The sequence below is a fragment of the Pogona vitticeps genome, chromosome 2 (assembly GCF_051106095.1).
Source record: "Pogona vitticeps strain Pit_001003342236 chromosome 2, PviZW2.1, whole genome shotgun sequence".
NCBI lineage: Eukaryota > Metazoa > Chordata > Lepidosauria > Squamata > Agamidae > Pogona > Pogona vitticeps.
In genome coordinates, this window is record NC_135784.1 from 150,477,306 (window position 1) to 150,502,276 (window position 24,971).

Here is a 24,971-nt window from a genome sequence, read left to right on the forward strand (position 1 = left end):
GACAACACCACCCACAAGCTACCATATTTTTCCGTGTATGAACCAACACTTTTTCCTAAAATAGTTAAGAGGAAAAATTTAGGGTTGTTTTATACACAGAAGTAAGGGGGGGAGGCTTCGATCCCTGCTTTCTCCCTCCACTTTTTGCAAAGAAAGTGGTTTGGGAAAGCAGCTTTTTGCAAAGGAAGTGGATGGGGAAAGCACTTTCTTCGCAAGAAAGTGGAGGGGGAAAGTGATTCCTTCTTTCCCCCTCCATTTTCTTGAAAGTGCTTTCCCCACCCAATATCTTTGTAAAAAGCTGTTTTCCGCCTCCACTTTTTGCGAGGGGGAAAGCAGCTTTTTGCAAAGAAAGACACTTTGAGTTAGAAAATTGGAGGGCGTCTTATACATGGAAAATGATGGTAACTGGGAGATTTCTTGCAGTTCCACATCCCAAGAAATAGTAGTTCCACACTCCAGATGTAAGGCCAGCCATGGCTTGGAGAAGGGTTCGTGGCCAGGGACGGTAAGGCTGACAGCCAACATGGTGTGTATTCTGTTTGACACTGGAAAGCATTGTGTACACACACTAAGGCAGCCTTTAACAAGCTTCACAGCATTTCCTCTGCCTTGGAATAGACATTCTCTGAGGCCTAGCGTTGGCTCTTGCATCACACCAAACCACTTTTCCAAGAAGTCTTTCATGAGTTTTCAGCTTCATTTTATGAAAAGGCCCCAAACGTCTTAAAGTGTTGTAGCTGGACGTAAGGCAGCTTCCCTACCACATTACACAAGCAATCTCATGGATAAGTAAGGGAAGTGATTAATGGCTAACATGTGACTGTGATCTCGTTCATCACACAGTTCTGCCATAGCTTGTAAGTTGGATGCTACATTGAACACATGCTTACTCAACAGTACATTTAATGTTCTTTCCTGGTTCCCCTAGAATGAAGGGACCTCTGTGGTCCACTAAGATACTTTTGACTAAAACCCTTCCCAGTACTCAATGGGAGAGCCTCTTTCAATATTTCAGCTTTAGGGCAACATATTCTAGGAATCTAATCTGTACAGTTAAGGGATGTTGCAGAAGTACAGTTGTTGGAGTCCAAACCATAAGGTCAGCTCAGGAAACAGTCTGTTCACTCAAATATATTGGGTGCAATTCTGCTGAAGTCAATGGGAGAGAAGCTTTGAATTATGGCTTACTGGCAGCTTACGACAGTAAATGTTCTTACCTCTGCAGTGTACCACTTTCTAATGAAACTCTAAATTCACTGTAAGAAAATCCATATTCTTAGCCTTGGGCATTTATATTTACATTCTAGTTGCAGCGGTTTTCTACTAAGCAGTTCAGGATTGATCCTACACAACTGAAGGGGCCAGCAACCCAAAGGCAAAATGCTGCAAGCACAGAGTGGGAGTAAGATACTGAATTAAACCAATGGCACTCCTTCCAAAACAATCTCACACCAGGTTGCAATGACAACAGTGGACTATACTCCACTTGGACAATCTATACTGTATTGGGATGTAGCTACTCATGAACACAATATGAGTACACACACAGGATGTGTGTGCTTGCACATGCATGAGAATTGCCATTTTTCTAATACAAGAAAGGCCCTCCTTCTCCAGCTCTTACGTCAATGGTTTTGCTGTGGCCCTGAAAACTGATGTCAGATACCACTGTTTTGTCCTTGGGCTACTTATGCTCCAGGGAGCACTCTTGAGAAAGGCAGCAATTTTTCCAAGGCCAGAACTGAACCATATTCTCAACTAAAGAAGAGGCTATATAGCAGCTTTTGCAAGGGTGAAACTGACACAGAGGAAATAATTGTTTAAGAATGGGCATGGCTACATTGACAAATAGCAGAAGAAATGCTTGGGGACTGGCAGTCCAATTTGGATAATTTTCCATTGACTAAATGACATGCAAATCAGCTCAAGAGTTGCCCTCTCTAATCCATGCTTCCTTCGTCCACCACTGGGATTCTACTTTTTTGGAATCGGCTGCATTTATATCAGTTAAATGGTGCAATCATTTGAGTGGATGTGGAGGGCTTTGTAGCTGTTGCATTTAAAGCTATTCCATGCTCTAACAGTGCCTCCTGAACAGCTGGACAGCCAGAGCAGAGCAATCTTAAAACTTGCGCCTCCCTCTCTGCTGATTCCTCATTTTTCCCCATCTTTGGTCACATAGCTCCTGTCCTAGCATCAGGAAAGTAAGCCTTTAAAAGAAAAAAAGAAGGAAAGAGATAGGAAAGACAGAAACAAGCAGATCCAGACACCAGAAGCAGGGAGGATTCAAATGTTAAAAGCTCCAAAATATAATCTTGCTTCTAGCTGGTGCTCCCATAAATGTCCCATTTCAAGACTTCTACTTCACTGAAAAGACACACCAGCAGTTACACATCATGGTAGATGAATATCAATTCTATACAAAGAATGCTCTCTCAACTCAAGGACTACTTTTGCTCATGAGAAACCATGAGTCAAGAAAAACAGGCAGATACCAGCAATATTTCACACAGATTTATAATAGGACACCAAAAAATCACTGAAAAAATAGCAGTTTTTCTGTACATCACCTGCCCCTTTCTGAAGACTGTAAGGAGCAGTGCCCTCCTCTGGATAAAACAAGTATTCTTTAGTGATCACCCCACCCTTTCTCATGAAATTATCACGCTGAAACAATAGTCTGAGCTTCAAAATGATGTGAGGTCCTTCCTGGAGGAGGACAAAAGAATTACCGCATTCCAGCTGCTGTGCCCCCAACTTGCATTTCTTCTTTCACAGGACCAAGCCCTAGAGTTTTGCCTGATCATGGAGCAGTGAATGAGGGAACGTGTTACAAGCGACGTTTAGGCCCTGGGACTTAACACACACACCCCTCCGAGTGCGATAGACTCCTGGCCATAGCTCAGTTAAGCCAAGCAGACAAAGTTTTCCCAGATGGCAGATAAACACTGGCTCCAACAAGAATGAAGCTAATCAGTCTAGATCAGGATTCCCAAGGTGACATTCTAGCCTCTTTGGAATGACATTCACCTTGTTTGGTCCTAAATTTGTGAAGTGTCACATCAGCAACATGTAGGGGTGTCACCTACGTTTGAAAAAAAAGAAAAGCCAATGCCTTGTTAAGGACGAAGTGCCAGGGACTGGCAGAGCGGTTTCACAACGTGGGATCCTTGCTTTTTCAGTCTTGCCCAGGTTCCAGGCAGCAAGGAGGCTGTCTCACAGCTCTTTGATGAATTGCTCCTCTAGTGGAGCTCAAGCAAAGATAGTCTCCTCTCGCCGCTTCTTCGTAAGGATGGTTCCTGGCTTGTGCTGGGCATCTGGATGGTTCGCCAGTTCTGGGGGGCATGAAGACACCGGACTCTCGAGGATAGCTTGCTTAAGGTCATAGAAGACGGCAGAGTCCTCCTTGGTGACAAAGGAAATGGCCACACCGCTCTTGCCAGCTCGTCCCGTTCGACCAATGCGGTGGATATAATCTACAACAAGAAGGAAGGAAGTGGTGAAGGCACAGCTACTTCTGAAGTGGGATACAGCAGCCAAATGAAGGGCAGGATCTGGCCAATGCTTACAGAGAAAGAGGGGATGCAATTAACAAAACATTTGCACAATCCAATAAAGTAATTGTTACTTCCACAATTACACTGAGCTGAAAGATAATGGCTAGCTCAACAGCACCTATCACGTTCTCAATCATGTGCTTTGCCACTGCAGATCACTTAACTCTCAGTCATAGAAAGCTACAGAAACAGATCTCCATGGCACTTAAGGTGGACAACTGCAGTTGCAGAGGCTTATTCTGCGTACCACTCTGACAAGCACACAACCCCCACCCTGCCAGTCCAGCATCACTTCAGCCTGGTCATGATCTGTGGCAGGAAGTGACAAAGCCATTGGCTAACCTCATGGATGATTACATTGAAAGAATTGGGAGGGTGTGTGTGCACTCAGAATTGTTGTAAAGAGAGAGAAGATACACTGGATAACTCACCTTCTATATTCTTAGCCATGTCATAGTTGACCACCATGGACACGTCTTGGATGTCGATACCACGCCCAGCCACGTCAGTGGCAACCAGAATGTCCTTGGCACCAGCCTTCAAGTTGGAGAGAGCAAACTCTCGCTGCTCCTGACCTTTGCCACCATGAAGGGTGCATGCATTATACTAGAAAGAGAGAGAGAGGAGATAATTGGCTTTGGTTAAGACAGGTGTTTTTTTGTGGGATGGTTGGCAGGGAGGCATGAACTAGAATTCCTCCAAAGACAAAGGAAGTCAGGTGTCTGAACAGCACACAGCTAGACAGAGTGCTTTGTCATTCCTATACACTGACAGTAGTGCTTCGTGTACTCAAGAGATGGTGATCCTTACAAAGTTTTAGGGTGCAGGGACAGGATGTGGCAACTGCCAGACCAAGGATCAGTGTGGAGCTACCTCTTTAGAAGTTCTCAGATTCAAGTTTGTACAGGCAAGGGTCTGCACAGGAAGCAGAAAGCATCTTACCAGCTGCTAGTGATTTGACAGCTATCCTCCATTATCATTTACAAGGGGACAAAATTTTCTATCTTCCTGAAGTGTGAGAAAGGCCCACAGGAACTCCATTCTGTGACACTGGGTACCCTCAATCAATGGGTTGGCATACACCACCCACATAGGTCTTGGTTATTTTTTAATTGGGACCTGCAATTCCCCAGCACCTCATGAGATTACTTCTTACCCCCATCTTCTCCAGGGATTTGGCCAGCACATCACAGCCCTTCTTTTGGTTGACAAAGATGATGATGGGTGGATCAAAGCCCTGCTCCAAAATATTCAACAGTTTCTTCCTGTGATGGGAAAAAGAGATGAGGAATAAGTGCACAATTGAGGCAGGATCCTGGGACCTGAAGGTATCATTGAAATGTACATTGCTGTACATATATATATATACACACACTTAGGTTACATCAAGCTCTAACCTGACCATGTTGTGCCGAGGGCCCGATCTATGGGTCTCCCCAAGGCCTCCTCAGAGCTAAAGAAACTGAGGTCCTGCCCTCCGCCTCCCATACCAATGATTACCTCTTCTCTGACTCAGACATGAGGAAGACCTTCTGTTCCACTCGCTCATGGGGCTTGCCAGCCGAGCCAATGTAAACTACAGCTGGTCGGCGCAAGTAACTGCGGGCCAGGCGCTCCACAGCAGGTGGCATGGTGGCTGTGAACATCACCGTCTGCCGGAAACAGTGGGGAAAGGCAAAAGAGAAAAGGGAGAGCATTGTGAGCACAAGGCAGAGGTGCATCTCAGCCAGCAGCAGAGCCTGCCCAACACTCTCCTGGATGTAAAGAAAGGGAATGCAGGCTCACCATCCCAGGCCGCAAGAAATACAAGTTCCCCTCGAAGCTCTCTGAGTCATCACAGAGCTTTCAGTTAACCACTCATATAGGAATGCAGCTTATTATCTGCTGAACTCTTCTGCCAATTCTACCACTTGACTTTTCTGCTTTGTAAGCACTGAACCTTTCTTTTCCTATTCTGAGTATGACCAACTTTAATTTGATCAGCTTTGTCTTCCCTCATTTAAGGTACATTGTGAAGGACTTCATTTTCCACTAATAAGGACAGAAACACTTATATCAAGGTTTCCCCAAACGCTGATTTTGTGTGTATGAATGTGAACCCAATCGCTGACATGAATGTGGCTTTTTAAGAATCAGAGCTTTCAAGATTTAGCTGCCTCACTGCTAGCAGCAATGACAGAAATCTTTTTAAATCAAGTGCTAGCTTGATTTAAATGTAAAAATGTAAATGTGAAAATGTGCACATAAAGCATGTTGAGTTCACATGTAAATGTGAAAATGTGCATGTTGAGAAACGTTTGATTAAGGGACTGGTTTCTGTGTGAAAGGAGGGGACTCACGGGTGGGCGCGTGGTGCTGCTTTGTTTTCCACACATCAGACCTGATAGATGGCGAGGCATCCAAGCCCACTAACCTGGCGATACTTGTGCTTGCCCGACTCAAAGTTGGCCATCATCTTATCAGGATCCTCCGCCTCATCGGTATCTGGTTTCTGGTTAGTGACAGGCATGTGCTCCAGAATCTTCTGCACATCAGGCTCGAAGCCCATGTCAATCATGCGGTCAGCCTCATCCAGCACCACATAGGTGCAGCGGCTAAGCACCAGGTAACGGTTCTCCAATACATCAATTAAACGGCCAGGGGTTGCAATCACAATCTGCAGGAGGACAGAGGATGCTTTGAGAAGGAACCAAATGAACCTGGCGCAGCAAGAAACAATGAAACACAATTACAGGGTAACACTGCGAGCAATGTGCTCTTTCCCGGTGTTCTGTCCAGACGGGAAAGTGAAGGCTAAGCTATGAAATCAGAGAAGAGGAAGCTCTGCAGGGTTATCATCATGTATCTTTCTTGAAAGTGCACGTGGACAATGCATCTATGGTTAAGGTGGAAACTCCACCAAACACTTCCAGCATGGAAGCAGCTCTCACCTCACAGCCCATGCGCAGGCGAAAGCCTTGGTCTTCACGTGAGATGCCACCAATAACAGCCACTGTACGAATGCCCAGTGGTTTCCCAAACTTAATGGTCTCTTCCTCAATCTGCTGGGCCAGCTCACGGGTGGGGGCAAGAATGATGGCATATGGTCCTTGATCAGACTCCTCAATCCTGCGAGGAAGGAAAACGGTATGTTGAGTTCTAGCCAACAGGGTGAAAGTCTCTCTGGTCAGGATGACTTCAAAGAAGAGAGGACTCACCACTGCAAAGTAGTCTTCTGTGTTGCTAGAAGGGACTGTGAAAAACGCAGGATTTTTTTAATGCTTAGGCACTTTTGCATCTTTGTGACCTTGGTTCAGCTAGATAGCACCAAAATGAAATAAAGTAAAAGCTGACTGGACCAGAGGCTTTTATAGCCTCAACAAGGCAAGGACCTCAAATAACATCATTTGGGGGAAAAGCTACCCATCATGGTATAGTGTTATCTTCCAGTTTTGATGTGCCAGGCTCCTTCCCTCCTGATATTCAGGAAATTAGTGAAGACAAAATTTTACAAAGCTGTCTTCAATAATTTATCCCCCAGATGCTGTTAAGGTGTTTTTTCTCCCTTGCACCTTTTTCTTTTTGTCTTAATTTTAGATCTAGTTTGATAAACTCCAGATATTGATTTTATTGTTCTACAAGGTTGTGTGGGGTTCTGAGTTTTAATTTGTAAACAGTCCAGAATGGGGTTTCCACTAAAAGGGTGGTATATAAATTAAATCATCAATCAATTCGCATGCTACTTATTAGCTGCCCAGAAGCATCACACTTGGCAACTGCTGGAAACAGTAATGGTGGATTGGCTGACTCTGTCACCTATTCCAGTGTTGCAATTCACAGGCCTGCATCAGACTGTCACTCCCAGAGCACTACCTGCTTGCAAATATTTAATCTATTAAGGGAAAAACTCCTCGCCTTTCTCATCCAAGAGATCTGTCAAATTTGGCAGGTACCAGGAAGAGGCCTTTTCTGCACTGACCTCATATCTCTGGAATACAACCTTTTCAAGGCCCCTCACTAAAGCCTTCAAGAAAGATCTCAAGGATCATTTATTTTCCCTGACCTGAGATTGTTTTTTTTTTAATTACTCTGCCTCAGTTTGATTTTTTAACAACTATTTTGAGGGAGGGGACATATGTGTTTTGTAATCACCATTAGTTTTTATTAATTCTGACATGTGTTGTTGCCTCATTTTTATCCTGTGAGCCAGCTTGAGAAAGTTTTGCATTCTAAAAAAATTACCTAAAAATATTTTGAAGAATTAACTTGTGAGAATACATTGCGAGCTGTCCTCTCACCTGTCAATCTTGGGCAAGGTGGTGATCCACACCAGCAGTGGGATAAGGAAGGCAGCTGTTTTACCACTGCCAGTCTCGGCCACGCCAATGATGTCACGGTTCTGTAGACCAATAGGGATAGCTTGACGCTGGATAGGAGTCGGTTCCTGGGAAGAACAAGGAACAAAACTTGTTAAGATAGAGCTGAACCTCCTAAAAGGAATCATCCAAGAGACTGGAAGGGAACAAGGAAAGACTCCCGGAAGCCTCTCATGCTCCGTCTTTCCTGTACAACTTCCCTGTTAACAACACACCGTTCAAAGAACAGGGTAGATCACCAGCAGATGCCTCCATGAGACTCTTTTCCTCTCCATACCCGGAGAAGCTACAGGCGTGCTCTAGCAACAAACTGACTCTCAGGTATGCCATCTCTCTTACCTTGTAGCCACACTTGTCGATAACCTCCAAGATATGAGGGGGCAAGGAAGAGTCCTTCCAGGAGCGGATGGGGTTGGGGATCTTGCCACCCTTGGTGGTGATGCTATAATCCTCCCGGAAGATACGCCAGTCTCTGTCTGTCATCTCGTCCAATTTCTTTTGGGACCAATGCCTGTCATCCCAGCGTTGCTTGGCTTCCTTTTTGCGCAGCTTGCGCAGACGTGCCCTGTCAAGCAGGAAAGGGAGATCTCAAGAGGCAAGACAAATAGGACCGACCACAACAGCTTGGGGGGGAGAAGCAAACCAACAGAAGATCACTTGCACTGACCCACAAAAAACACATACACAGGAATGGTTCTGTAAAACTAAGATTATGTTAACATTTACTGGACTTCAGCTTCTGGAATGATATTCAGTGCCTCTAACAGGCTTCTGGATGGCTCAGACTTCTATTTTTCATTTTATAGTGTCCCAGTAAGAGTTTAGCTCTCTATTTTTTGAGAATACAATTCCTCAAAACTGGGATTCAAGTGGGCTGGGCTGCCAGTATCCCAGTAGTCAGGCAAAGGACTGGTTTGACAATCACTGTCCATCTTTTAGCCTGAACTCTGTTATTTTGCAATATCCAATTTCTCTCTCCCTTATTTCTAGGGCAGTATTCTGAAAGCACTGTTTTAACTGGCAGACATGGTTCCCTTATTTTTAAGTTCCACAAAGTATTTTCCAACTGCTTCCTTTCCCTTACATCACACAACTCTGCTTGCTGAAGGCCTTCCTGTTATGCAGTTTTTAAAGGCACAAGATCTCAGGAACAGAAGAAATGTGAAAATGACCAACCTGCTCAAGAAAGCAAGCTAGCATGACCTCCATAAATGATAAGCAGCCTGTATAGGTAATCAATTCAATAACTGAACCAAGTAAACAAGTACACAATTTAATCAGTTTGGGTAATTCAATCTTCTCACAACAAAGTTGCAGAATTCAGTTTTCCTGGCTAGTCTCATCTGCTGACTTGTAGCAAATAAAAGTCCTTGTACATGAGAAGGAAGTGGATCTTATAATTTCCCATGAACACCAACTTCCAGAGAAACCCATGCAATTCAAGTGTGCATCTATCAACTCTCCTAAGTTGGAGCTTAAATTCAACTTAAATTCTTTAACCCCAGCCACTCTCTTTTATCCTCACATGACTTACTCTTCTTGCTCCTTTTCTTCCAGTGTGCGCCGCTTCTCCATCAGGTCCCCATAAAAACGGGACTGCTCCCGCTTCTGCTGTTTCAAGTCAATGCCGGCAATGAAGCCACGCCCCAGCAGCTGAACCTGATGTCGCTCCTTGTAGCTGTTGAACAAAATGTCAATGGTCAGGATTGCAATCAAAACTGTGTAGAGCATTCCCTTAAAGGAGCCAATTAGAAGATTCCAGACTCCTCAAGCGTAGGTATCCCTTTTTTTGTTTTGTTTAAAAGGCAGGAGCAGCTTTCTAACTCTCAAGCCTTACATATAAAAATAAAGAATGCTCACAGACAGCCTTCAATTAACAGATCTTGATGCTAATGTTTCCATACAAATACTGTATAATTGCCAACTTTCTGTTCAGATGAATATACGAAGCTGATTTATATGCAAGCTGCCAAGTTCTCTACTGCCTATAAAAAGAGGTAGCAGCTGTCCCAGGTTTTAGATGTCCTTTTTAAACTCAGTTCCTATAACCAAGCCCTATCTCTGCACTTGTCTTTTGCTGAAGATGCCAGAGATTAAATTGGGAATCTTCTTTACAAAAGCATGCCTTCTTCTACTGAACTACAACCCACACTCAGGGTCATTAACAAAGTAGCTAGCACAATACTTTTCATTTTCCAACCCAAGTAACATATGCACAGTCTTGTGCTGCTGCTCATCAGACACCAGTCCTTGTATGACAACAAACCTCACAGATGATGTACCTTCCAAAGTGGTACTCACAGAGGGTTATAGTCAATAGAAGTGTCCTCCGAAGCATCCCATTCAAAGACAAATTTGCGATCATTCAGGTGTCGAGTGCGCCTCCTCTTCTTGACTCCGCCCAAGTACCGCTCCTGGGGATATAACATTTATCCATTTTACACTATGCTTTTATACACTGCCACTCTTTTCCAACACAAATGCAACAATTCAGTTACACTATGCATTTCTAAGGCATTTTTAGAACTTTGCCAATATGTTGCACATTAAAAACCTTGGAAGATACTTGACAAGTATCATTCTTTTTATTGTTTACAGATGATTTAGGCTGAGAAAAAAATTGGATTTGACTAAGGCTTCTTGATGAGAGAAGTGAAGTTTCAACTGGGGACCTCCTGGCTCACAGTTCAGAAATTTCACAAATAGATTACAGTGGCTCTTAGTCAGCTTTTCTCCTCTTGGGCTCATTTGTTACCTATTTGTCTCTGTCCTTTACCGCTGTTTCACAAGCACACCAAAACCTGGATTTTGAAAACTCAGATCCAGGACCTAATGGTCTGCATTTGTTAGCATACCAGTGACTGAATTCTCAACCCAGCTTTGTAAAAAGAACATTTCAGTTTCCATATAGCTATGCTTGAAGATGTGCTCAGAGATGGTAATCCTGCTCAGAGATGGGTTGCTATTTTTCTCTCCAGCTTCATGCTCCAAATATTCGGGAAGACCCACAAAGAATTCTTCAGAGCAGCCTGGCTTTAAGCTTAAAGTCATAACCCAACAAGCAGCAGATGACAGAAGAGAGCGACCAAATGCCACACATAACGGACCCATTCAATTGGAGGCTTTTTCAAAGGACCGTTGTGCTCTGTTGTTTTAAATGTGTTTTAGTATTGATTTTACTTACCGTTTTTAAAATAACACTTGCTTAATTCTTTATTAAACTTTTAAATATCTGTATCCTTACTGTTTTAGCTTTTAAATATTGTCTTTTTAATGATGTAAGCAGCACTGGGTGCTTTTTGAGGAGAAAGACGGGACAGAAATATTTTAAATAAATAAATAAAAATCCCCCAAACTGCATTTTAGTAAGGATAGAATCAACATCTAGGCATGGACAGAAGACTGAAACATGCCAAGCTGATCTCTTGTGGATGGTCAAAAAAATATGCCCATATTGTGACAATCAACTCACATACATTAGAACAAATAAAGGCAGAAAAATTGTTTGCTGATCCATGCCAAACATGTTACACATGCTGATGAAGTCAATGTGTGCTGATTTGAACTCTAGGTATGCAAAACCTACTATTTTAGATAAATCAACCTTCCTGTCCTGTGACTACCCTTCCACTCTCGTCCATGAGACTTCATCTCAGTCTCATATGGAGACTGGGGTAAGACGGGGGTAAGCCTTGGACAGCACCCAGCTCAGAAATCATCACCTTGATAGCATGCAACTCCTTGCTCTTGTCCTTCTCTTCACGAATTTTCTGACGCCCCTCCTCATCCTCATTGCCGTTGGTCTCTCGTTCCATGCGCTCTCTCCGCTCACGCCGCTCCCTCTCTTGGGGGTCTTCTACAAAGAGGGCAAAGGATGGGTTTGTTACATACAGCACTGATGTTACCTGTCTGTCATGGGTTTGGAGGGAAAGTTCCATCCTATGGGGAGTGGAAGGCGGGACATCAGGAGGAGGGGCTGTACTGTATATATATGTGGAGCGTGTGTGGAGAGCTAGGGAGACAAAGCAGCAGCTGGGAAGAAGAAGCTGGTGTGGGAGTCTGTGTGTCAGACAGGGTACTACTGTGTGTCAGAGTACCAACCTGATAGGTTCAGGTGTCTGTTGGTTAGCCAGAACTGATAGGTTCAGGGTCTGTGCTTCAAGTTAAGGGTTCTGTGTGAACCAAACTGTATGCATGTATGAATGAGACTAAGCCACGTTACTATATCTTATTCACATAATCATTTTATTTTCCCCGTGTGTTGTTTTAAATAAACCTTATTCTTTTATTGGTTAAAAATCCATCCCTGGTCTGTGTGACTTCTTACAGGGAATGGTTGGTGGCAGCTTAGTATAACGTGTGGCAGATCCCAGTAGGTCTGGGTTTGTCACATTGATTGGTGTCCAGCGTGTGGGATACGACTGGTCCAGTTGTCCAGTGGTCCAGCAAAGCCTTGGCACGTGTGCCCAGAGCAAGGGGGGTCTAGTCAGGGACAATCTGAGGCGCGTAGGTAATCTTCTAGGTGTACTTCAGGGGGAGGTGCGCTAGTGGAAGAACGTGCCAACTGGGGAGACTAGATTAGGGTGCTCTGAGGCAGCCTGTTTTTGGCGGGAAAAAAGCTGAGGCAAAACTGTGAAATAGCAGTGAGCTAGTTTGTCTGCTGAGAGGCCTAGCAGAGGGGGGTAGACCCTAGCTCGCAACTGTTGCAAGTTACAGTAGTGCTGAAGAACAGCAGTAATCTATAGAAAGCTGGTTCTGAGGCAAAAGAGAAAAAAAAAAGTGGTCGTTTTATTTTGAGGCTTGACTTTTTAAAGCAGCTTGTTCTGAGGGGGAATTATGCCCTTGACTCGAAGCCAAGTGGCAGAAATGGGTGAAGTGAAAGACCCCCAGGTTGACCAAGGTTCTGAGGATGAATTTGGCTCAGTGCAGGGTGACAGCACAGGAGAGCAGAACCCAGAACTCAGGAAAATGCTCATAGCCCAACAGCATGAAGTTCAAATGAGGCAGTTAGAAATAGAAATGGAGAACTCAAAGGGGGAGGACTCTATTGAGTTTAGCAAATGGGATCAACAACTAGATCCAACCTTGCAGCAGTGCTTTAAGATGGTTAGCAATTGTCCAGTAACCCCTGAGAACCGTGAGAGATATTATTGTGAAGAAGGCCTTTTATGTAGGGAGATCTTAATGAACTCCAAGAAGGAAAAATTGCTTGTAGTTCCTTCTAAATATAGAAAGAAAGTAATGGAAAAATGTCACACAGACACCCTATCGGGACATTTAGGGATGGCAAAGACTAAGCAGAAAATATCCCAGAAGTACTACTGGCCAAAAATGGGAAAAGAAATAAAAGAATTTTGTCAAAGCTGCACCACTTGCCAAATGAAAATAAATAGTGAGGAAAAATCCAAGAGGGATGATGACTGGGATAGGTATATGGAAGAGATGAAAAATATTGACAATATATTTAAGCAAATGGAAAATAGACATATTGAACAACTGAAAGAGAAACAGAGGTCTGGGTTTACTCTATTAAGGCAAGTTTTTAAGGATGCATACGGCATAGATGAGTTTTCTGAGGGAAAAGATTTACAATCCAAAGTGGCAGTGAATATGGTTTATGAGTGTGAAAGAAAGATAAAGCCACAAACTATTCTGAAACCAAAAGGAGGCACACAGGTTAAGGCACAACGTCAAAACCTGAATTATTCTGAAGAAAACATGAGAGAAACATGGGACCCTAAGTACTCCAAAGGGTTAGTTCAGGGCCCGCCAAAAATGGGTGGCCATTCTGTTGATAAAACTTCTGGGCAGAGCCAGTCCAGGAACCAGATTTTGGAGGGAAAACCAAAATCAGAGGAGAAAGACTCCAAGTACAGCAGAAAATGTTATTTCTGTCAGGGAAAGGGCCATCTAATCTCAGGGTGTGAGAAATGGAAGCAGATAAAAGGAATTGTGCCTCAGGATTCGAGTGGAACCAAGCCAAAAGCTGTGTTCTGTGTCCAGAAAGAGCAAGGCTCATTGTCACTGAGGGAGCCTGTTGCCATGGCTACTCAATCTGAAACAGCTACATCTGCTGATCAGGCTGAGGAAAATGGTCCTCTTGTGGAGGTCAAGCGATGCTTGCTCGTGAGAACAGATTCTCAGTTGTTTGAGACAGCAGGGGTGGACGTAGGAATACTTGACCGTCAGTATCGGGGGCTGCGGGACACTTGTTCTCAGGTGACCCTGTGCCATCCAGATATTATTCCTAGGGAATATCTAATCCCAAATGAGAGCATGAAGGTGGCAGGGATTGAGGGGCAGATAATCTCACTGCCAGTAGCGGAGGTACCTGTGAATTTTCAAGGCTGGAGGGGAGTTTGGCGGCTAGCAATTTCATCGACTCTGCCAGCAGCCGTGCTCGTGGGAAATGACCTGGCTGAACATGTGAAACGGGTGCTAGTGATTACACATTCACAAGCCACCACGGGGACAGTTCAGGGGGGTAATGATGAGCCAGAGACGGAAGCAGAGGGGAGTTCAGAAGCTGTGGTGGAAACCTTAACCACAGACAGCAGATTTGGACAGGAGCAAAAGGCAGACGCCACTCTCCAAAAGTGTTTTGAACAGGTGACTGACGCCCAGCTAACACCTGAAACCCCAGTGAGATTTCTGGAGAAAAAGGAGATTTTATATAGAGAGACCCTGAGGAATATCTCAAAAGGGGGAGATGGGATCAGAAGTCAGCTGGTGGTACCTGAAAAGTATCGCCCCATGATCTTACAAAGGGGGCACTCTGACATGTTTGCTGCGCACTTAGGGGTGAACAAAACACAGCAGAGAATCACACAGAATTTTTACTGGCCTGACATAGGGAAGCAGATCAGGGAGTTCTGTAAACAATGTGATGTGTGTCAAAGGCAGGGGAATAGCCGCGACAGGACCAAAGCAAAGTTGTGCCCTTTGCCTGTGATTGACACTCCGTTCAAATGCATAGGGGTGGATATTGTGGGACCTTTGCCCAAGGCCACAAAGAGGGGGAACAGATTCATTCTCACCATTGTGGACCATGCCACGAGGTACCCTGAAGCCATACCCTTGACTAACATTGAAACTAACACAGTGGCAGATGCCTTGGTGGGGTATATGTCCAGGATGGGATTTGCCTCAGAAATAATCACAGATTTGGGCGCATCGTTCACATCAAAGCTCATGAAACGCTTATGGCAAATCTGTGGAATTAAGCACAAGGAAACTACTGCCTATCATCCTGAAAGTAATGGGTTAACTGAGAAGTTCAATGGGACTCTAATGCGCATGATTAGGGCTTACTTGGCAGAGAATCCAAACAATTGGGACCAGAAGCTGCAATCCCTTTTGTTTGCTTATCGATCAGTGCCACAAGCCAGTACCGGGTTCAGTCCATTTGAACTTTTATTTGGGAGAAGGGTGAAAGGGCCCCTTGATTTGATCAAACAAAATTGGGAGCAGATCACCCAGGGTGACCCACAAGGTGTTGTGACATACATAGACACCTTGAGGAATGACCTAAAGAGAAACCTAGAGCTAGCAGCAGAGACCCTGCAAGCTCAAAAGGTCAGAAAGAAAGCTGGGGATGACCAGGAAGCCGGGGAGAGGCACTTTAACCCAGGGGAGGGAGTGCTTTGGCCCAGGCCCTGCAAAGAGAGCAAACTTCAGCTGGGTAGCCCAGAAGTAAAGTACTTGGGTCACATGGTAGGGGGAGGAGTGATAAAACCCCTAGAGGCCAAAATAGAAGCTGTTCGTGATTGGCCCAGACCCAACACCAAGAAAAAAGTCAAATCATTTCTTGGGTTGGTGGGCTACTACAGAAAGTTCATCCCGAGGTTTAGCGAGATTGCGGCTCCGCTGACCGATCTGATGAGGAAGAAGGCTGATGACCGCATCCCGTGGACCAGCGACTGTGAGGAGGCGTTCCAGAGGTTGAAGCAGGCGCTCATCAACTATCCAGTGCTGCGGGCTCCAGACTTCGACCGGGAGTTCATCATCTACACCGATGCGTCTAACAGCGGGGTAGGAGCAGTTCTGTGCCAGGAGGATGAGAATGGTGACCAGCATCCAGTGTCCTACCTGAGTAGGAAACTTCAAAAAGGTGAGAGACATTTGGCAACCGTGGAGAAGGAGTGTTTGGCCATAGTCTACGCGATCCAGAAGGCCAAGCCTTACATCTGGGGAAGACATTTTGTTCTGTGCACTGACCATTCACCACTGCAATGGTTAAAGACAATGAAAACCCACAATAGCAAACTTATGAGGTGGGCTTTAAACTTGCAGGACTATGACTTTGAAGTGAAGGTGGTCAGAGGGTCAGTGAACTGTGCTGCTGACGCCTTGTCAAGAAGACCTGAAGAATGAAGACGGCGAAAGAACATGGACTATGTATATATATTGATGACAAAGGTTAAATGTACCTGTTTTTTTGAACTTGGTTTGTATGAATAAAGGTAAATTGATGTAATGTATATGGTAAATGTTTAAATGCCTAATTGATATGGTTAACTTAGAATGTAAGTATAAGTAAGTATGATATTGTATGTATAACTGTTTTGTGTGTTTTATCCAGGTTGTTTTTTGGGAAAAAGCACGTTAGCTTTCCCCCTACAAAACAACTTATAAAGAGGGGAGGTGTTACATACAGCACTGATGTTACCTGTCTGTCATGGGTTTGGAGGGAAAGTTCCATCCTATGGGGAGTGGAAGGCGGGACATCAGGAGGAGGGGCTGTACTGTATATATATGTGGAGCGTGTGTGGAGAGCTAGGGAGACAAAGCAGCAGCTGGGAAGAAGAAGCTGGTGTGGGAGTCTGTGTGTCAGACAGGGTACTACTGTGTGTCAGAGTACCAACCTGATAGGTTCAGGTGTCTGTTGGTTAGCCAGAACTGATAGGTTCAGGGTCTGTGCTTCAAGTTAAGGGTTCTGTGTGAACCAAACTGTATGCATGTATGAATGAGACTAAGCCACGTTACTATATCTTATTCACATAATCATTTTATTTTCCCCGTGTGTTGTTTTAAATAAACCTTATTCTTTTATTGGTTAAAAATCCATCCCTGGTCTGTGTGACTTCTTACAGGGAATGGTTGGTGGCAGCTTAGTATAACGTGTGGCAGATCCCAGTAGGTCTGGGTTTGTCACAGGGTTGTCAAGGAAGGATGGCACCAGATTTAGGGCACACTATTCAGTGGTCCAACTACATGTTGTAGGCCATCCAGCAAGAGAGGAAGACTTACTTACCCAGCATCTTCCTCCCCATCTCTTGGAACTGCTTCCTTTTCTTCCTCTCATCCTCCAGCAGCCGCTGTCGCTCCTCCACTTCCTGCTGCCGGCGCTTCAAGGCCTCAGCCTCTCGTTCTGCCTTGGAAAGAAATTTGGGCTGCCAAAAAAAAATTAAAATAAAATAAATCAGAGCATGGTGATGAGCATGCAAGGAAATCTAGTGTCCCTCCTTTAGGACAAATTCTGATAGACCATGAAGGAGCAGGGATACTTCACCGTTCTTCTATAGTAGCTGCAAAAAACACATGCACAGCTTTCTATCACCCACCGCGTGCACTACATGATCTCACACTGGCAAGAGGGAGAAAAATGGAGATGCAATTCATGCTCTCACCTTAGCTTCAGCCTCTTCTTCGGCTTTCTTTTTGGCTAGGAGCTCCTCCAGCGAAAGCGGTTGAGCCTGTGAAGAAACAGTTGTCAATAAATGTTCAAGAAGGGATGTCAAAGAACACAAAACACTACAATTAAAGCAATGGCATTCATAAAGTATTCAAGAAACCAAGTCTGGAAAACAATCCCAGCAATCATTTTTAATTGGTGTGGATCACATAGGAAGAACTTCCCTAACTGCCTGGGTACAGAGAACAGAAAAATCAGTATAAAGATGACATAGAAATATCTAATGAAGAACAACCAAGATTTTTACTTATAAGATCCCAGGAAAATACTTCTAAAAGTCATTTCTATACTTTTATGAAAAAACAGTCCCAATTAACAAAGCTTGGGATGGTGTAGAGCAGCGGTCCCCAAACTCTTTAGCCCTGCGGACCAGCCGGGGAAGGCGGGGCACTCCCCTGTGCTCATGCGCATGCGTGAAGGGCGGCACAGTGCTCATGCGGGCATGTGCTCACTCGCACGGAGGCGCAAACAGGCTGTGGGGGTAAGTGTGTGAGGGGGTGGGGGGAGTTCTGTCTCTGCGGCCCGGTTCAGCTCAGGCCACATACCGGCACCGGGCCGTGGACCAGAGGTTGGGGACCTCTAGTGTAGAGAATCAAACATATCTGCCAGCACCCTAATTCATGCTACAGGGAAGTAGGTGTCTCCTTAAGATCAGAAAGACATAAACAATACCTTTTCTTTCTTGGCCAAGGCCTCATCCTCTTCATCTTTACGAGAATCTCTTTCTTTCCTCGATTTGTTCCGACTTGGAGAGCTGCTCCTGCTTGGGACGGAGGCAAGAGTCAGAAGAAAAGCAACCCTGCTTTCTCTCACTTATGGCATCACAAATTTTGCTGGCCAGCTGGAAATCTGCAAGTGTCTGCAGGGAGGATGAGGTGTTTGATCTCACATCGCTGATCCAAAATGCAGCACAAGGCCAGGAAAATCTCCTGCTTTTCTCTTCAGCTCGAACTCTGGGGGTTCTGGATTGGGAGTCACTATTCCCAGAATTATTGTGGAGTTGCAGAACAACTCACAGCTCAGAGCTGGTCTCTGTGTTGTGGGTGCTTAGTAGTCTACCAAACATAAAAAAAACCAAAAACCCAGAGCCCCTCTCAGTCCTGGAAGCTGGATGTCTCTGCAGCAACAAAGTGATCTGAGATGCTCAAGACTCTTGTAAATCCAGCACCAACACAGAGATGAATGGGGAAGGGGGGTAGGCTGAAAGGTCCCTTGCACTGCATTGCATTCTGGGAGTGTTGAAAGTACTTCTGAAGCATTGCAGAATGTGAGGCTGATCCTCACTTCCTACTCCAAAGACTGGAAACAGGTCCAGAACTCATCATGCTAACCAGAGGATGGTTCAACACTCTTCATTACAAGCAGAATCCTGAATCTCTGTCACTACAGGGGTTCTCAAGAGAAGCTGCCTGCTGCTTTGGCCCATGTTTCCATTACAACATGGGGTTATTTACATGCCTGGGAAAACCTGACTCCATGAATAGCATAGGTGGCCAGAAATGAACATACAAAACAATGTTACTGGACAACCACCTACCAGTCAATGAAAGAGAAAATTTTTGCAAAGAAAACAGTTGCACCCTAACCAACAATGTCCAACAAGACCATTAATTCACCAAATTATAAGCTGCCTTGACTCATAGTCATTGATGGTCCTAGTGCACTTCAATGAAGCATCAGGCCTTTTAATGACCACTGATGCTCACATTTCATACAAATCCTTTTAAAAACTCATCTAAAATAAGAGATTCTTGAACCCAAGATACAGGTCCTGACGAAGAGACTGCAAACTCAATGTGTAATCTTAAATATTCCTGAGGGAACGTCTCTCCCCATGTGAGCCTTCTCAACGTTTAAGGTTGTCAGAGATCCTGCTCTCCACTGCCAGCGCAGGCATGGCTGATGAGGACACCAGAGAGGGCCTTCTCTGTGGCAGCTCCCAAGTTATGGAATGCTCTCCCTCAGGAGGTCAGGCTGGCCCCCCCTCCCTTCTATCCTTCCACCAACAGCTAAAGAACCATCTCTTCAGGCAGATTTTTAACAATTATGATCAAAACTTTAAATGCCTTTTTAAAGTTAAGATAGCTTTTAATGTTTACTTGCTTTTAATTATGCATTTGTATTTTAATTAGCACAGTTTTTTATTGTTAACCTGTTTTTAATTCTATTCTTTTTAATAGTGTGAGACACCTTGTGCCTCCTTATCAGGAGAAAGGCATCATCATCCTGCAAGGATGCTGTTCTACAAGAAAAATGACATCCAGGAAGTAGCTTCATTCATAGCACATCCTGGAGGAGAACAGTGCTTTACCTGGATCGTTTACGGTCCTTGTCCCTCCGGTGTCCATCTTTCTCACGATCCCGGTCCTTTTTGCTGCGATCCCGCTCTTTGTCTCGCTCCCTGTCTTTATACCGCCGTTCTCTATGAATAGATAATTTAAATGTAGACAAATAAAGACAAGCAAACCCTCCTCCTCCCACTGGACAGCAGAAACAGGCAAGCACCCACTTTGCCAGTAAATTCAGCAGGTTTCAATTATTGTTAAAAAGCGCATCTCCTCCTATGGTCTGCCCATGCTCGCCAACCAAGTTTTTATGCAAAGGGCAGGGCTGTGGTCTATTGCTAAAGAAGAACTAGAAACACACAGAAACAGTTAATGAAGATGATCAACACTAAGTGGACATGAAAGTCTGGGGTAATGACATGGAAATGCTGGATTTGGCACTGGGTACAGAAATCAGCATCATAATACAGTGGTGCCCCGCATAGTGACGATAATCCATTCCGGGAAAATCGTCGCTATCCGGATTCCTCGCTATGCGGGGCAAAAAAGCCCATAGGAATGCATTAAAACACGTTTAATGCATTCCTATGGGGGGGAAACTCACCGTTCAGCGAAGATCCTCCATAGGGCGGCCATTTTCGCTGCCTGTTAAGCGAGGAATCCGTCCCAGAAAACAGCAGGCGGCCATTTTGAAGCCGGCAATCAGCTGATAAAAAACATTGCTTTGCCATGATTGGTTCCCAAGCAGGGAACCGATCATGGCAAAGCACCGCCAGCCAGCCCCAGACGACGCCCAGCCTCCTTGGCAGGGCTGTCCCGGGGCGCAGACGGGCAGGTCGGAGGGTCTTTCTCCGGCGAGCGAGAGCTCGGAGGCCGCCGCCAGGGCGGGAAGGGGTGCACCATCAACCCGGCGCTCGCCAGCCAGCCAGCCAGCCAGCCCGGGAGACACTGGGCCTCCTTGGGCGGCGGGCGAGTGAGGGCTCGGAGGCCGCCGCTGGAGCGGGAAGGGGCCCACCATCAACCCGGAGCTCGCCAGCCAGCCCGGGAGACACCGGGCCTCCTTGGGCGGCGGGCGCGCGAGAGCTTGCAGACAGCCATCCGGGGCGGGAAGGGGCGCGCCACCCACCGCCAGCCATCCAACCCCGGACGCCCGGTCTCCTTGGTGGGGCACAGATGGGGCAAGGAGGGGGTCTCTGGCGCACTGCCCCCCCAGACACTGCCGCCCTGATCCCGATCCCCGGCGGGCGCCTCCTCCTTTGCAGCGTTTCCCGCTGCGACTGCTCTCTGGCTCGGCGCCCCAGGGGTGCGTGCGGGGATCGGGGCCAGGCCCTTCGCCCCTCCTTCCCTCCCTCTTCCTGAGGCGCCAATCTGGAGCGCCCCCGCTCCCCCTCCCGCTGTCCCCTATTTATGCAGGAGCTCTGGGGGGGTAGTGCGGCACCTATCAGCTGTTTAAAAAGCCTTACTTGCGGCGCCGATCAGCTGTTTTAAAAGCATTGCTTTGCCATGATCGGTTCCCCAAGCAGGGGAACCGATCATCGCAAAGCAAAATTCCCCCATAGGGAACATCGGAAAGCAATCACAAAAGGGATTGTAAAATCTTCATCGCAAAGCGATTTCATCGTTATCCGAAGCAATCGCTATGCGAGGCACCACTGTAACATGTTTCCTCCTGTTAAAAGCAACAAAAATTGTCTGATAAATGTGTAGCTTCTGCCTAGTCAAAGTTAAGATGCAGATCCAAGAGATTAGCATTTTTAGAAGTGAGGCTTAAACTTCCGGGAACTGGTAATTTGATAATTTTCTAGCCCATCCCAATGCAAACAAAAGTGAAATAATTTTGTCAAATAAAGGAAAACATTGAAATCTGCTTGGTTTATGCAATTCTGTCAGAATCCAAGTTTTCTCAGTGAAGACTGAAATTATTTTGTAATTTTAAATTCTAAAATTCTACACACAAAAGCCCAGAAAAAAAGGGACAGAAGTACACAAGGTGCCCTTAAAGTTCGGGAAGTACCTCGGATAAATAGACTGTATCATGATGTCTCAGTTCAACTCAAATAATTTGAGTTGCTATGGAAAAGCTAGAACAAAATTAACAAAATGTGACTCAGTACTCAGGTTGCACTTAATCTTACCATAAGTGAAATCTACTTTTTCTCTGCCATTAAGCCAATTAAAGCTGAATAGGCGAAACCTTCTCTGTGGCAAACCATCAGGATCAATTCCCCCTGAAGACTGAGAAGGCACACAGGGCCTGTTTAGACAGGAAAACGTCGTATGGTCTGATTCTCACTTTAAAAGTTATTGTCAATGTGATCTATTTTATCTCTCACTTGAGCAATCCTTCCCTTCACATGGGAGATGTGAGAAGGGTCCACACAGGTCTTTGGATCACTGGCTTACACATACATTTACTGTAAGAAGACAGCAGTGCTACTGGCAGGAGAGGTGAAGGTTGGGGATATGGAAACTAGAGGAGAGGGTTTCTCCATCCTCCCTTTTAATGTCACAACCCACCTCAGGGTTGTCACCTCAGATAATGCTCTCCAATGTTTCATTTGGGTACAAGCTAACCATCCACAAGCTAATCAGGATGGCACTAATTTGTACCAAAAAGAATACATGCCCTAGCACTGCATCAGAAAGGTGTGCAACAGTTTTGAAAGGAGAAAGGTGGATTGATTCAAGTAAAAACATGTATGGACACCCTCATTTGCTTCAAACCATACCAAGAGTGGTCCATACACTGATCCATGGGCCCACAGTCTGCCATTACCTTACCTCTCAGGTGACTTGGATCTAGATCGAGACCTTGAACGGCTGCCTCGTCTCCGCTCACGGGAACGATGTCGTTTTCTGTCTTTGGCACTGGGAGAGGACTTCCTCTCACGCTCTCTATCGCGTTCCCGGTCTGCTGAACGGGAGCGTCTCCGTTCTTCTTTGACAGGTGAAGAATCTCGATCTCTCTTTTCAACAGTTTCCCCAGCCATCTGCATATGGAATATGAGATTAGCATGTGACAGGCTATAGATATAACCTAATAAAGAACACAAAGTTTTTTTCCCTCTTCTAAATGGCAGAAAGCATTAAAAAATGCTTCACAATGAGTCAATCCATGAGTTGAGCCATCCATCTCAGTACTGCCAGCCACTAGCAGCTGCTCTCCAGGGTTTCAAGCAGGGGCTCTTTCCAGCCATATCTGCACATCCTAAGGAATGGAACCTGGGGCTTTTCTGGATGCACAACAAGGGCTATACTACACAGCATCAGTTCCTGAGCTCATTTTCAGAGTGTTGGAGCAAGCTGTGGCTCAACAATCAGAAACTACAAGGCCTACTTTGAGCCCTAGGCCCCCAGCTGTCCCCTCCAGTTGAAATAAGAAAGAGAAGCATGGAAAGGTGAGCATCCTTAGGAAGGGACTTTCTGGCAAGCTATTTTGCAAGGTCACTGGGTTTGGGTTGCCACCTTCTCCATTGGTCCCTTAAAGCACCCATTCTCAACAGGAGTCATATGGTCCCCTGGAAGGTCCTGGAACATTTGGTGGGGCCACAAAATGGAAACAATTCTTCACACACCAACTTCTAAGGTTCGTTGTGTGATTTATACCACCCCAATTCAGCCTATATTTATTTCATATTGTGTTTATGGCTTGGCCAAAAAAAGGTTGAGAATGGGTGCCCTAGAGAAACTAATGTACTGACTCAAAGGATCTTTTCGTAGGCTGGCTACCTAACCCTATTTTAATCCAGCTGGTCTATACTAGAAAACCACACATACACAAAAAGCTAGAAAAAGAAAAAAAGCACGTCTATCCAAATTTATTAGCCTTTTTAAAAAGTGGTTGTGTCACGTTCACAAAAAGCTGCTTTATGTATAATCTTGCTCCTTTCATTGCATGGAATTTTTTAAAAGTACAACACAGATATGCAATGACAGACAGATCAGACAGTTTCACTAGCATGTAGGCAGGTTGAAATGACATGACTTTCAGCAATTTTAGCATCATATGCATGTGTTAAATGTATCTTTTGCTAAGGGCACATGCATGGATGTATCATTCTCATAGTTGTGCTGGATCTGCAAGTGGGTTCCATGAAGATCACTGTGTTGGGGTGGTTAGAGAACACGTACGTTCTGCCAGGAAGTCCACTTGGTCACTTTGGGACAGTCACAACTCTCTCAGTCTAACATCTTACACAATGGTTGTGGAGCGAAAATAGAGGTGGGTGATCAAGACAGGTATGCCCCACTGAACTTCTTGGAAGAAGAGTGGGATATAGATATGCATTCTTTTTTTTTTTAAAAAAAAGAAAAGAAACAATAAATTATTTCTGATTTCCATATAAAGAAAATGTCATTTGTGAGAAAGAGGAAAGATTGCTTCCCAGGCCGCTCATGGGCCAGAGAATCACATCAAACCCTCTTAAGATCAAGTGAACCATCAAGGCCTCTATCTCTCCTAATCAGCACGAAATGGGAGGAAACATCGCCTCCCTTCAGCACCCCACGGCCCCCACGTCCACCCCTCGCTTTCTAAATCTGGAAAGAAGAGGAGGACGCTTAGGCTTTGCTTTGTTTTTTTGTAAAACGAGACAGTAAAGCGCCAACCAGCCAGCCAGCCTGGAGAGGCTCAACTCTGATCCAGAAGCTTCTTCCTCTCCGATGCCCGATGTGTGAGACCCAAGACAGCTACCCGGCGAAGATACAACTCTGCACGCTCTCAGAGACTTCCCTCCTCACATACTCCCAACACTGAGCTTTGCTTCAAAAATAAATTAATCCCATATAAAGGGAGGGGGGTCTCCTGCCATGCCCCTAGCCAACTGCTTCAAGCCAAAACTCCTCGACCTCTTTGTGGTCGCTGAAAAGACCAAACGAGGCCAAATGAAAAAAGGGATTCGCCTCACCTGTAACGTTCCTCGACGTCCGAAACCACTCACTGGTGCACCGGAGCCGCCGCCATCTTAATCAAACGTAGCCTGCTCCAAGCTGCTCCTTGTCGCACAGCATCATGGGAAAGCAAGTCCGTTCGGCTATTTGCGTTCACCTCAAGGTTCAAGCCAATGACTACGAATCCCAA

At 45.3% G+C, this 24,971-nt stretch overlaps 1 protein-coding gene across 2 annotated transcripts; it reads right to left on the bottom strand.

The window, feature by feature from the left end:
• Positions 1-2,499: 2,499 nt before the first annotated feature.
• DDX23 (DEAD-box helicase 23) lies at positions 2,500-24,952 on the bottom strand. Of its 2 annotated transcripts, none has more exons than XM_020785666.3 (17): positions 24,799-24,952; positions 22,673-22,881; positions 19,918-20,028; positions 18,279-18,366; positions 17,542-17,607; positions 17,166-17,304; positions 11,635-11,768; positions 10,214-10,326; positions 9,447-9,590; positions 8,252-8,477; positions 7,835-7,980; positions 6,488-6,665; positions 5,971-6,213; positions 5,058-5,209; positions 4,714-4,822; positions 3,989-4,163; positions 2,500-3,476 (listed from the first exon to the last, which is right to left on the bottom strand). In XM_020785666.3, exons 2-17 carry the CDS (start codon positions 22,879-22,881, stop codon positions 3,253-3,255), a joined length of 2,457 nt encoding a protein of 818 aa, XP_020641325.2. In that variant the 5' UTR covers positions 24,799-24,952; the 3' UTR covers positions 2,500-3,252. The 2 variants fall into 2 exon arrangements, with proteins under 2 accessions (XP_020641325.2, XP_072846946.1); XM_072990845.2 differs by having other exon boundaries at positions 18,279-18,369.
• Positions 24,953-24,971: the final 19 nt, after the last annotated feature.